We start from the raw sequence: 12194 nt of genomic DNA, 5'->3' as shown, positions 1-12194 counted from the left end.
GAAAATGAGTCTTAAAATATTTAAAGTAAAAGTGTTATTTTCTAAGAGGAGGTGATGAATTGAAATGATGGGAATAACATATCTGCTGTCCCTCAATCTCCCTATTGTCCTGAGGCCTGAGAAATGTCTAAATTATGTAGAGCATTGGGGGAAAAAAAACCCAAACCAGCCAAACCAATAAATCCAGGCTGTCAGAGGAGGAGAATGGGGCTGGAGTCCAGGTGACTCTGGGGAGAGCCAGCAGTGATCCCAGATGTCTGTACCCATCAGGGAGCACCTATCTCAGGGTTATCTGTCCTGAGTGTGTCATCTGGCTGCAGTTCCAGCACTCTCCCAGACAGAGAAGTCCCTGCTAGTGAGAAGATACTGAAGACTTGCCAAAATCACCCTTTTAATCTCCTCCTCCCCACAGAGTCCTGTACAAGGTAGGGCAGGCAGGGCTTTGGTGTCATGAGCTCTCCTGGGGAACTGCTGAGCTCTTACCTTCAGCACCACGTTTATCTGTTAAAAGATCTGCTGGTGTAATTCCTTGTAAAAGTCATCATGATGATCAGTTTTCCAGCTCCCAAGGTATCCTTTGCCAAGGCTGGAGGAGGGAAGGGGAACTCATTTCTTACGAGCAAGCCGACATTTTCTGTTTTGCCCCCCTCCTCCCTTCACCCCCCAAACATATGCTGATTTTGGATCCATGTTATTATCATCTTCCTGGCTCCATGACAAGCCTATTTTAGCAGCTGAACGGGGCAAAAAGAGGAGGAAAAGCTCATTGCTGTCATGGGGACTTTTTCCTCTTTTGAGTGTGATCTCCAGGGACTGCCAGTCCAGGTCCTGCCCTTTATTCCCAAACTTCCTGAGCTGTGCAGCCCAGTGCAGTGGCTGAGGAGTGTGGGCTCTGGAGTCTCTGACTAGTCTCCCCATGTCTCTGCTTGTCCTTAGGTTGGAGTTTGGAGCAGGGCAGTCAGGGATTTGGAAGTTTGTACACAGCTGCTCCTTCCATAAACCAAACATCATCAGCGTGCTGTGGTCAGGGGGAGCTGTTTGTGCAAACACCAGAGGCTTTGACAGTTTATAAAGTCCCTGTGTGGTCCTTCATCTCCAGTACTTGTAGGTCTAATAAAAGAAATTTCCCCTGGGTGCCACTAAAGACCTCGCTGTGTGCATTTGTCTTAATTTCTGTAGTAGTCCATAACTCAGAGAGAAGCAGGAATATGGTGCATTAGTTCCTTCTCTGGGCATTGAGGGCTCACTTGTGGCCAAGAGATAAGGGGATTGCAGCACACACCCACGCCTGCCCTCTTCTCTGAGTGATACTGGGTTATCAGGGATACCTGCCTGCTGGAGGGGGATGGTCTGCCAGGGGCACACATCCCAGAATGTAAATAAAGGAGATGAAATAAACATTTTCATTCTTAAAAAACCAACTCTCATCAGAAACTGCTTTGAAATTCGTTTGGTTAAATGGGAACCTCTGGGAAGATCAGATGAGGAAAGAACTTGTTAATAACAAGCCATGCACTGCTCCTGTTATATAGAGCAACAGTTTTACTCCACCAGCTGACGTTCTCTTCCCTGTGGTTTTGAGCTTCACTGTCTAGGGACACCCTGAGGAAAACAAGTGTGTGTAGAGACCAGACCAGTGTTGTGATGCCATCAGGAAGAGCAGTTGCAGAGTTCTTCCCTTGTCACACTGGGTTCTTACCCATTTTTGCAGCAGGAGCTGTATTTTCCAGGGCAGACTCCTTGTAGGTACTTGCCTTCTTGCCACCACTGATCCAGTAACACCATGGTTGGTGTTGGGAAGGACCTGCCCTGCCATGAATTTGATTTATCAGATGAGAAAGCCCAGGTGAGGCCAGGCCAGGTCTGCTTACCACAGGTCACCTGTTAAGTGAGAAACTTGGAATCTCACTGGTGAACTTTGGGAAAGGAAGGACAAGTGTTGGCTGTATGTTTCCTCTAATTGAATCAGCTCTTTCTTGCCTTCCCCTCTGCCATACTGGGTGGCTTTTAAGATCTCTGTTGTGCTTGAGTGACAGGCTGTGTCAATATGTAGTTGCTTAGTAAGTTCATTAACCTGCAGCTAAATCCAGGCAATGGCTAACTCCAGCTGTTTTTATATTTAAGCAAACTGCCTCTAATCTTTCCAATGTATTTTGCCAAGCATGTAATTAAATAAGCATGACCCTGCAGTCTTTGTCGTGAATGCTTCCTGTTTTATAATTGTGATGATCTGAGAGATGTAATTTAGGGGTCCTTAATTTTAATTAATTGGTGGTACTCCAGGTACAGCAATTTACTTACAATTTACAACAACCTTATAAACTTCCGAGTTAAATATATCGGTGTTTGGAGGAGTGTTCTGGGGGTGTGCTTTTTGAAAATAACTTCTGTTTCTGCTCCTCAAGGTTTTCAGATGTCATCCTGGCAACGATTTTGGCTACCAAGTCAGATATGTGTGGCAAAAAGTTCGAGCTGAAGATCGACAACGTTCGCTTCGTTGGCCATCCCACGCTGCTCCAACACGCCCTCGGGCAGGTACAGTCCCAGCTCCCCTCTGGGGACCCTCCTTCCTCACAGACTGCCTGGTTTTAGGGAGGAAACTTGGAACTCAGAACGTGCCTGTTTCGCTTTTCATCCTGTTTTTTACTTCCTGATGCTCCAAGCTGCCTTTTGCTTACTCCCAGATAAATATGGTGAGTGGCAAACTGAGGGAGCTCAAAAAAAAGTCCAGCTCAAAAAGCTCTTTCTAACCATTTTAGTTACTGCAAGTTAGCTTTTTAGCACCTCTAATTAATATGGCAGTTAAAAAAAACCGCCACCCAGAACCTTTACAAATGCTAAAAGCTGCATCAGCCTTGTTTGGCTTTTAACTCTTCCTGAAGATGATCCACAGGACTCAGGCAGAACATGTAGGATGTTGAAAGAGGTCTAAAATTTTCTTGTGGACCAGGTCAGGCTGTTGTTTGCATTGAGGCTTTGCTCCATGGCCTGTGTTTTAGCTGTTTGGAATGGAAGCAGTTGGCCACCTAGGCTATTAAAAAGGTCCTGCATAGATGCAGGAAAGAATTGATGTGATTCTGTGTGCCAGATATCCCCTGTCCTGTTCCTTTTGCCTGATGAACTGTAAGAATGATTTAGGCTTTAGTAATTTCTGAATTCAACACTGATCTCTGTCACTGAGCTGCTTTGGTCTCATTTTCCATCAAATTTGCTGTGTCACTCTTTTTTTCAGGGAAAAAAAAAATCTGCTTGCCAATTCTGTTATGCATTCTAGCTATAATTAGAGGTAGAAACAGATTGTTAGCAACTGCTTCTTGATATTTAGAGGACCAGACTGCTTTAATCCCAGCAAGGAGCTGGCCTCAAGCCTCAGAAGATGCAAGTGTTCCACTTTGAAACTCAGTTGTGAATCTACAGGAAATGTGATGGAAGATCACCAAGACTGAGTCCTGAAAAGTTTAAACTGTCTTGGAAGAGAGAACTGAAGTGTGCTCAAGGTGTGCAAGTCCATCAGACAAGCAAGTGATGAACCAGGCCCAGGGTCTGTGCAGGGACCCCAGACAGGGGCAGGAGGAGACAGGAGCAGGGACAGGGCTGGAGGACAGGGCTGCAGTGCTGAACCCTCCAGGAGACAGGCACATACAACAGATCCAAGCTCCATCCAGGACACAGGCACATCCAACAGATCCAAGCTCCATCCTGGAGACAGGCACACCTCTAGGCCCTGGGCTGAGCTTAAATGGGGCCCCCAGTTCATGGCCTAGGGTGTGTGTTGGGGGGACCCAGCTGGGACTGGTCAAGGCCATGAAGACCTTTTGGTGCCCTCAAGGCCCTGACAGCAGTGGCCTGTTCTCCCTCAGATGAGTTTCCTTTATTTTACTAATCTCATCTGAAAGGCCCAACTTCCTAAATGTGGTGTAAATGAGGTTGAAAATTCATATTTGCATTTTTTCACCACATATTATACATTCTCTCCACCGTCCAGTCAGTTTAATCCTTGTTGCATGAAATGTCACTTCAGTTTATCTAAGTAAATTAAATTAGGGTAAATAAACAAAGTTATAAAGTGCTGTAAACACTTTTTTGTTACTTCTTGTAGGATCTTCTTTTTGGGTGTGTCTTATCAGGCCTGGAGCACCCCAGAACTTTCTGGAGTCCAGAATCCTCTAGACCTGGCAGCCATCTCTGCTAGTTCATCTCAGTCTAAATCTGAGACCCTCCTGCACTCAGGAGGAGGCTGGATGGAGGTCCTTTCCCATGGAACACAGGCAGCAACCAGTGGAACTTGGCAGCCTCTGCTTTGGGTTTCCTCAGAGTTCATTCTGCAGTAAATTAATCCATGGGACAGCTCAGCAAATTCTTACTCAGATGAGATTCAGGAGTTACAAGAGCACAAATACCTCCTCCTGTGAGCCAGACTGCCTTTTATGTAGCAATGTTTTGAATTCTTCAAATTCCTTCAGCATTTTCTTTTCCAGCTTAGTCTTTTCTTCTGTTGTGTTTTTTTGTTTGTTTGTTTGTTTTTTCCTGGACAGGAGGTGATGTGAAATCCAGCCTGCATCCCAGTTGATGTTAGTGTTGATAGTTTCTTTGATTTTTAAGGAAGGAACAGGATCAGTCCTTACACTTGGAAATGCTTTTGTGTCTTTCCTGAAACTCCCAAGAAATCCTGGAACCTGTAACTCCAGAACAAATAAAACACAGTAAAGTGACTTTACCACCCATCCCCTGCCTCTTTGATAGAATGACATTTTCACTTTAGGAAAAAAAAACCCACCAAAATGTCTATCACCTCTTTCAATTTTTCTTATTTTTGAGGCTTATTTTCTTATTTGTGAGATGAGCTGAGCAGTTCATTGCCAGTGCTTGGGACCTGTTGGGAAGGGTGGGGGTGCAGCTGTGCCTTCACCAGCTGCTCTGCTTTTGCCCCATCTCAGGTGCTACACATAGGTTGGGACTGACCATTAGGTTAGTTGGGTGTTTGCCCTGGCAGGTTCCAGCTGTTTGCACTCGGGATTGGGTTCAGCAGGGAGCTGCAGGGGAGGCAGGAATGTCCTCTGCATTTTGTGCTCCATCTTGTGGCGACACTTGCTCGATTCGCAGTCCTCGGTTCTGGATGTGCAAATTCCACTTGCTTGTCTTGGCTCCCACCCTTCCTCCCCACCAGAAAGTCTGAGCCTGCCTTAGGGATGGAGCTCTCTGCTGCAGAGAGAAGGGAGTGGCTGGAGAACGTGTTTGAAATCCTGCAGGAAAGGAAAATCAAACCTTATGTTTTAGCACCGGTGTTCTAGAGCATGTTTTTTCTGATAAAAGCAACAGCTTGTTACAGGATGCAATTTGAATGGGGATTTTAGGAAAGGAAAGAATAGGTGTGGCCTGGGATGATAAATCCTGTGGACTTCTCTTTAGTTAAAAATACATATATGACAATTGTGCTAAAGAAGACCCTTATGATGCTAAAATGCAATAGCAAAGACACCAAGTAAGACTGCTGTCTTACTAATCTCCATTGTCATGACCAAAATGCTTTGGTTTAAGTCTTCACAACTGCTCAGCAAAAGGCAGTGTTGTAGAGTAACTGTGACATTTAAACAATAATAAAAAAAAACCCCATAGTTTTATTTTTTACAAGTCAAATTTAATGATATAATTTGATTTGCCTGCTCTCTTAGCAAACTTATTATATAACTAAGGCTTTTCTTTCTTTTTTAATTTCTTTCCCTTTGTTACTGGCTCCAGCTGACACTAGCCTGTGGGATTTTTTAAAAAATGTTTTTCAGGTATCCAAAACTGATCCCTCACCAAAGAGAGAGATGCCCACTATGATTCTGTTCAACGTGGTGTTTGCACTAAGGGTAAGGACTGTTTTCATTCCATCTGATGGATGTGTGTGATGTGCTTCAGATGTATGAGAGAATGCAGTAGGCTCACATTCCAGTAATCTCTTGCAAAACATTCAGTTCCTGATTTTATTGGAATATTTTAATTTGAAACAACAAAATCTAAACACGTAGAATATGACACCAAGAACTGTGACATTTTCCAGCCCAGTGGAAAACAATTTTGGTTGTTTGCTTCAGGACATTTTCCAGAGATTTTGGTTTCAAATACCCAGAGTGTAAAGGCAGGAAAGCAGTTTGCAAAGCAGATATGAACCCAGCTGCCAGTCCTGAGTGAGCTGAAGTCTGCTATGATTTTGGTAGACCCTGCAGGTGAGCCCTGTCCCACTAAGCTGTAAAAGAGGACAGCCTGGGCCTGATCTGGGTGTCAGGGGCTGCTCTCTGAGGACTCTGCTCCTGCCCAGGGCAGCACCACATCCCCAGAGCTGCAGTAACAGGATGCTGAGCCCTGTGACTCTGTGCAGCTCAGACCTGGGGGTTGGTTCTGCCCCCGGGGCAGTGGCTCGTGCCTGGCCACAGTCAGCCCCCCACCATGGCCTTGGCCAACCCCAACTTGCTCCATGCAGAGTCAGGAGCCTGCTCTGGCTCCCAGCAGCACTGTTTGGAGCCCTTACTCATGCTGTATGATACAGAGACACGTGCCTTTGCTCAGTGCCTCCAGGCTTGTTTTATAATTAATGGACAGTGTTTGAAAGCTGCCTCCTTTACAGTGATCTCACTGCTAAGAGGGAGAGTGCCAGGGAGCAGCAGCTGAGCAGCTAAATGAGAAGAAGGTACAAATGAGGAATAAAGAGGTTTTGATGCTCTGCAGAAACCTGGAACAAATATGTAGTTTCTGCTTGGAATTTTTTTCAGGCCTTTTCTCTTGACTAAATGTTGGTGTTAAGGGATCCTGGCACGGCTATTAGGTGATATAAAGCCCTAGAAATTTCATTATGTTCGAGTGTTATTTGATTTCTGAGCTCTGGCTTTCTCTTTCCAGCCCACTGGTTGTTTAAAAATAAAAGAGGAAGCTGGAATAGGTGTCTTTATGGAAATGGTTGATTTTTGCTCAGCTGGATATAATGTCATGATTTAAAAGCCTCCAGCTCTTTTCTTGTGAAAGGACCTTTTTTTTTTTCCTCCTCTTAGCACTAGTACCTTTTTTACCACTGGCTTTCCAGGGGTGAATAACATGGACGTGGCCCCGATCCAACGTCTTGTCCTCAGCTGAGGAGCAGGTTTCACACAAGGCAATTATCCCAGCAATCAGTCTAAATCAAGCCAGAAATCATTCACTGAGCTTTGCAGGGGATCCAGTGGTTTTGTGCTTTGGGACACTGTTAGGTCAGGAAATGCTGCATTTGCAGTTCAGGAGTTGATTTTACATTTCACACACCAGGAGATGTTGTTTTGGTGTATGGATGGAGCCCCTTGCTTTGGCTGTAGGGAAGTGTGTTTAGATGCACGTGCAGACACAAACACTCGTGCACACTGAGTCATGTGGCAGCAGAAAGGGTGAAACCAATGCTCTTTCATTCCCAAGAACTGGGTGAAGTGCAGTGAAGACTTTATCTAGCTCACATTTTTCCAGCATCTAATTACTAGTGGTTCTAGGAAAACTTGCCTTTTTTTTTTTTGCACTTCAGCCGTGTGATGACACTGATGTCATTGTGTGTGTGATGACACTGATGTCATTGTGTGTGTGATGACACTGATGTCATTGTGTGTGTGATGACACTGATGTCATTGTGTGTGTGATGCAGCACTAAATCCATTTGCCAGAGGAGACACTCTTAGTCCACAGAGAGCAGTCAAGTTTCTGGAAAGTGCTGTGCAAGAAGCAAGGGGAAATTTTTGGCTAGGATGGAGTAGTGCAGCCCAGAGGGTGGGTGGGGGCCCTCTGAGATAAAGATGAGTGTCCATCTGCAGTGGGCAGACAGAGTAGGCAAAGACCCAAGTGCTATAATCAGCACTGACCCTGCTGTGTTTGAGCTTCAGGGTTACCAACGTGTCGTGACTCAGCAAGAACAGTGGAATCAAAAAAGTGATGAGTCATGGTTTGCTAGTTTACATGCCAGGAGATCATTTGCCAGAAGTTTAAATTCCTTTAAATGTCTTAACAAACATGAAGCAGCTGCTGACTCATGCTGGAGCCACCATTCACCCCCCCTCGTCCCCCTTGGCAGCTGTACTTACATGATAGATTTTTCCAGGGACTTGCATGAATGCAGTGGGAGTAACAAGCCATATTTGTGAAGTGTTTGGGAGTGTAAATCCAACTCCATTTGGATTTGGGATGAAATTGTTGGTCATGTGCTGGCAATTCTAACTTAGTTACTGCCTTGTCAGTCAGTAGGATAGGATAAACATCAGTGTAGCAACATGTGGGCTGTGTTATGGCACTGCAGCCCTCGTGCTCCCAGTGAGTTTAACCTGGGTATTGGGAGGTTCTGCCTTTTCAAATGGCACACACTTCCTTTTCTCACTGTGTGACATTGAGTCCTTTGCTCTCTGCTAGTAGAAGGCCCATTAACAACTGGAAAAATAAACCAGACAGGAGTATCATGCTCCAGGTGTGGTGTTCCTTTGATGCACACAGACAAGCCTAGAAATCCATGACCCTTCCCGTTACATTCGCACATCTCTGAGCTTCAGCTTGGTTGCTGCTGGAGAAAATTTATTTTTTTGCCAGCAGCCAAAGAGGCTGACTCTTGATCTCAGTGGAAACTCGTTATTTAAGTACTTCTCCCTCCCTGCAGTGCCGTGGCTGTGGCTGTGGCTCAGTGTTTGTCCCGTGTTCCCCCAGGCCAACGCGGATCCGTCGGTGATAAACTGCCTGCACAACCTGTCCCGCAGGATCGCCATCGTCCTGCAGCACGAGGAGCGCCGCTGCCAGTACCTCACCAGGGAGGCCAAGCTCATCCTGGCCATCCAGGATGAGGTGTCTGCCATGTCAGAAAGTGAGTGCTGAGCTTTGGGCGGGAATGTGTTTGCCCAGGAGCGCTTCTTCAGAGAAGTGTTGATTGTGCCACCTTACTTCTGTGGCCGGGATCAGCACGGACAAGTTGTGGTGCTCTTCAGCATTGACAGCTTTTGGCTGCATTTTACCTCATCCAGGATCACTATCCTTATGCAGAGATGTGAGTTTAGAAGTGAAGTGTCTTCTTTGCTTTCCTTATAGCTCAGTTCAGCACAATCCCTGGAGACTGTGCACTGAGCCATTCCCTTTGGATCTGCCTGTCAGGCTGAGATGGATGAGCTCACATGGAACCTGCTTCTCCCACCCTAGAGCAGGTTTTCCATGCTTTCATGCTGTGTGCTGAGTCACCAGACTTCTTGTGTGGAAGCTTCACTCTTATATGTTGTTACCATGGCTAGCAAATAGTTACAGACTCTTTATAGACTGTACTTCAGGAAAATGCACTATAATAACGTGCACTGTTTAAGGTGATGTCTCTCTGACAGTGATGCATCATCTTGCTGCAAGCATTAAAAATTAAAACAACATCTATAAAAACAAAGCATTTAAAATCATCATTTGTCAAATTCACAGTTACATGTGCTTAACTGAGTTGAGGTTTAGGAGAAGTTGGCAATAATTCACTGTTATTATTTTAACATGTAACTTGAATTATTCTAAAAGCTTTGAAAGGTAACTGTAGATTAAAAAGAGACGATTTCTGTCCCTTAGATACTGGTTGATATCTGGTGGGGGAAGAGGAAATCAGTTGAAATGCTTTGAAATTAGTTGTTTCCTTTCTTGTTTTGAAATTTTCTATAGCCACAGAAGGGCCACAGTCACCTTTTCATCACATCCTACCCAAGTGCAAACTGGCCAGAGATCTCAAAGAGACATATGACAGGTAAATGGGATTTTATTCCTAGCTCACAGTATGCTGTTCCTCACTGAAACCTTCTGGCCTTGTTCCTTAGGATATTATCCACCTCCTCCTGCTGTTGACTCATTGGGATTTGGGTTTTGTACCAGGCAGAGCAATGTGAAGCCTAGCAGTCAGGTGAAATGTTTGCAGAACTGCTGCCCTAATCATCACCTTGGTCTGTCTGTGATATCTTGTGGTTCCTCAAAGTTGATGATGTCTGTCACAGCTTTAAGAATTATTATTTTCTTCCTTAGCATGGAGGCACATAATGACAAGTGAACTGTAGAACTGAAAAGTGTCATAATGTGGATATTATATCACTGGAGAAGTGCTCCAAAGCTGCAGCTGAGAGGAAAGTGCTGCATGAGCACTGATGGCAAGTCAGGTACTGCCCTGGCTTCATTTGGTTACACTGTACATGTCTGGACAGCGAATTTGGATCAGATGCTGAGACTTTCAGCAGAATGGAAAGTGTAACGTGCTGTTTCTTGATAGGATCAGAAGTTCTGGCAAAGATTTCAAAGGAGTTGGTGTTGAACTTGAGCAGGAGCCGAGTGGCTCCTTGGGAAGAGAGGCACCTCCATCCAGGATATGTGCTTGGGCAAGGGCCTTGACAAAGGGGCACAGAAGGCTTGGGTGGGCAGGAAGATGCTGTGCCCCTTGGTTGGGGTGTTTGTCAGGGATTCAGAGAATTAGGCTGGAGCTCCTTAGGGCACATGGAATAATATCAGACAACCCCTTTATCCTCCCTGGCTTGTGGCTCCCCTTGTACAGAGGGGATCACTGCAAAGGCACTGGGAGCCTAAAGAATTTAATGGTTGCAAAGCACATTAGAAAACTAATAAATAAGCTGCTGTTTGTTATGTTTAAGAGCTATGAATTTCAGCTTGTTTGAAGGAATGTGGTATATTGTTCCACACAACTCAGACAAAACTTTTTGTGTAGCCTGTGATTCTAATATTAAACTTACATTTTTCTGTTCCTCTAGGGCTGTGTATTTGTGACAGGGCAAATTGTAGGGACAAATTTTAGGGACACAGTGACATCTTGTGGCATTTAGCTGTGACTGGAGCAACACAGAGCCCAAACTCATGGACTGTGCTGATATGACCTATGAGATAAGGAGGAACAGACTGACCACGGAGAAGCACACTTTGGTACTGTCCCCCAGGTGTAAAATAAGGCAGTTTCTCCCTCATTTAGGCATTGTGAGTGGGGGAGAAGTGCTGCAAGTCAGATTTTGACACTTCTGTGTTGGTAAAAATATAAAGTGCCTGTGTACTTTATTGTAATGCTGTACTTGAATAGCTAACAGTGTGATTGTCTGCCTGGGTGATAAGGTGGTGTTCTGCAGTGTTTTTCCATTAGTATTTCCTATGAGAGAATTAGAAATGTGGTTATTACACCTGTATCAGATGAGTTGAGAGGAGCTGAAGCACCTTGCCAGGCAGGCATAGAATTAAATATTTTTTTATAAGGTAGAAGTGGTCTAGAAACAGGATTTTTTTCTGCAAGTCCAGGCTGAATTAATTATTCCTGTGTGTCAGCAGCTTTGGAGTGAAGTCTGTGTGGTCTTCTGTGAAATGAGGGTTAGTCATGAGTGACATGGGGTTACAGAAAAGGCAGATAGACAAGAATGCACAAAATAAAAGTCTTGTCTGTAAGATAGGAACCAACCCCACTGGGGATTGTAAAGCCCCTGCTTAATGAATAGTGAATCCAGTTTTGGAGACCACATTTCAAGAGGGATTTGGGCCACCTAGAGAGTGTGGAGGAGTGAGAATGACCTCAGAGGAGAGATAGAAAGATTTGGTCTGTTGATTTTAGAGGAGGAAGGACTGCTGGGAAGGGTAAACCTTCAAATGCATGCAGTGACAATGTGCTGGTTTAATTGACAGAGACTTCTGGCATAGCCTTTGGCTGTAGGAGAGCAGGGAGTGAGGTGGAGAGAGCACTTTGAATTGCAAATGGAGCCCAGCTCTCCATTGGAGATTTGCTCAGACCAGCGTTTCCTAGTGCCTGCTGCTTTCTGCAGTTCCAGCCCCGTTTGCAGGGCTGCTCCAGAGGAGCTGCCGAGCCCTTGGTTTCCTGTAGATGGTGCTGAGGTATTTCAGGCAAGACCCAACACGTCCCTGAGCAACTTGGTTTGTGCAAAACCACAAGTGTGTGAATCTTGTGATGTTTCAGGATGCTCCCTGTGTTCTGAATGAAATGCCTGTGTTTTAGAGGGCAGGATCAGTGCCCAGGACATCTTGACTGTAACGCTGTTGCTGCTCTAGAAATGGAGTGTTATTAAACTTACAACTTAGAGGTAAATCAGAATCTAGTTCCTGGGACCTTTTTGGGACTCTAATGGAGAGAACCAGAATGTTTCTTTTTGATCAGAAAATGGAAGGTCTTCGTTCATCTTGTCCCCAAACTCCAGCATTGG

At 45.0% G+C, this 12194-nt stretch overlaps 1 protein-coding gene across 4 annotated transcripts in view; it reads left to right on the top strand.

Moving 5' to 3' along the window:
• Window positions 1–12194, top strand: part of NPRL3 (NPR3 like, GATOR1 complex subunit) — a 42478-nt gene that overhangs the window by 7440 nt on the left and 22844 nt on the right. For 3 of the 4 annotated variants that reach the window (XM_018067506.1, XM_008929841.2, XM_018067503.2), the window contains 4 exons: window positions 2406–2535; window positions 5781–5855; window positions 8689–8842; window positions 9664–9745. In XM_018067506.1, the coding sequence (XP_017922995.1) occupies window positions 2452–2535; window positions 5781–5855; window positions 8689–8842; window positions 9664–9745 (395 nt within the window). In that variant the 5' untranslated portion in view covers window positions 2406–2451. The other variant, XM_018067504.1, reaches the window with a different exon arrangement.

Source organism: Manacus vitellinus, unplaced genomic scaffold, assembly GCF_001715985.3.
Source record: "Manacus vitellinus isolate BGI_N305 unplaced genomic scaffold, ASM171598v3 scaffold_12_pilon, whole genome shotgun sequence".
Taxonomy (NCBI): domain Eukaryota; kingdom Metazoa; phylum Chordata; class Aves; order Passeriformes; family Pipridae; genus Manacus; species Manacus vitellinus.
Note: the sequence above shows the minus strand (reverse complement) of the source record. Positions and strands in the feature narration are given on the sequence as shown.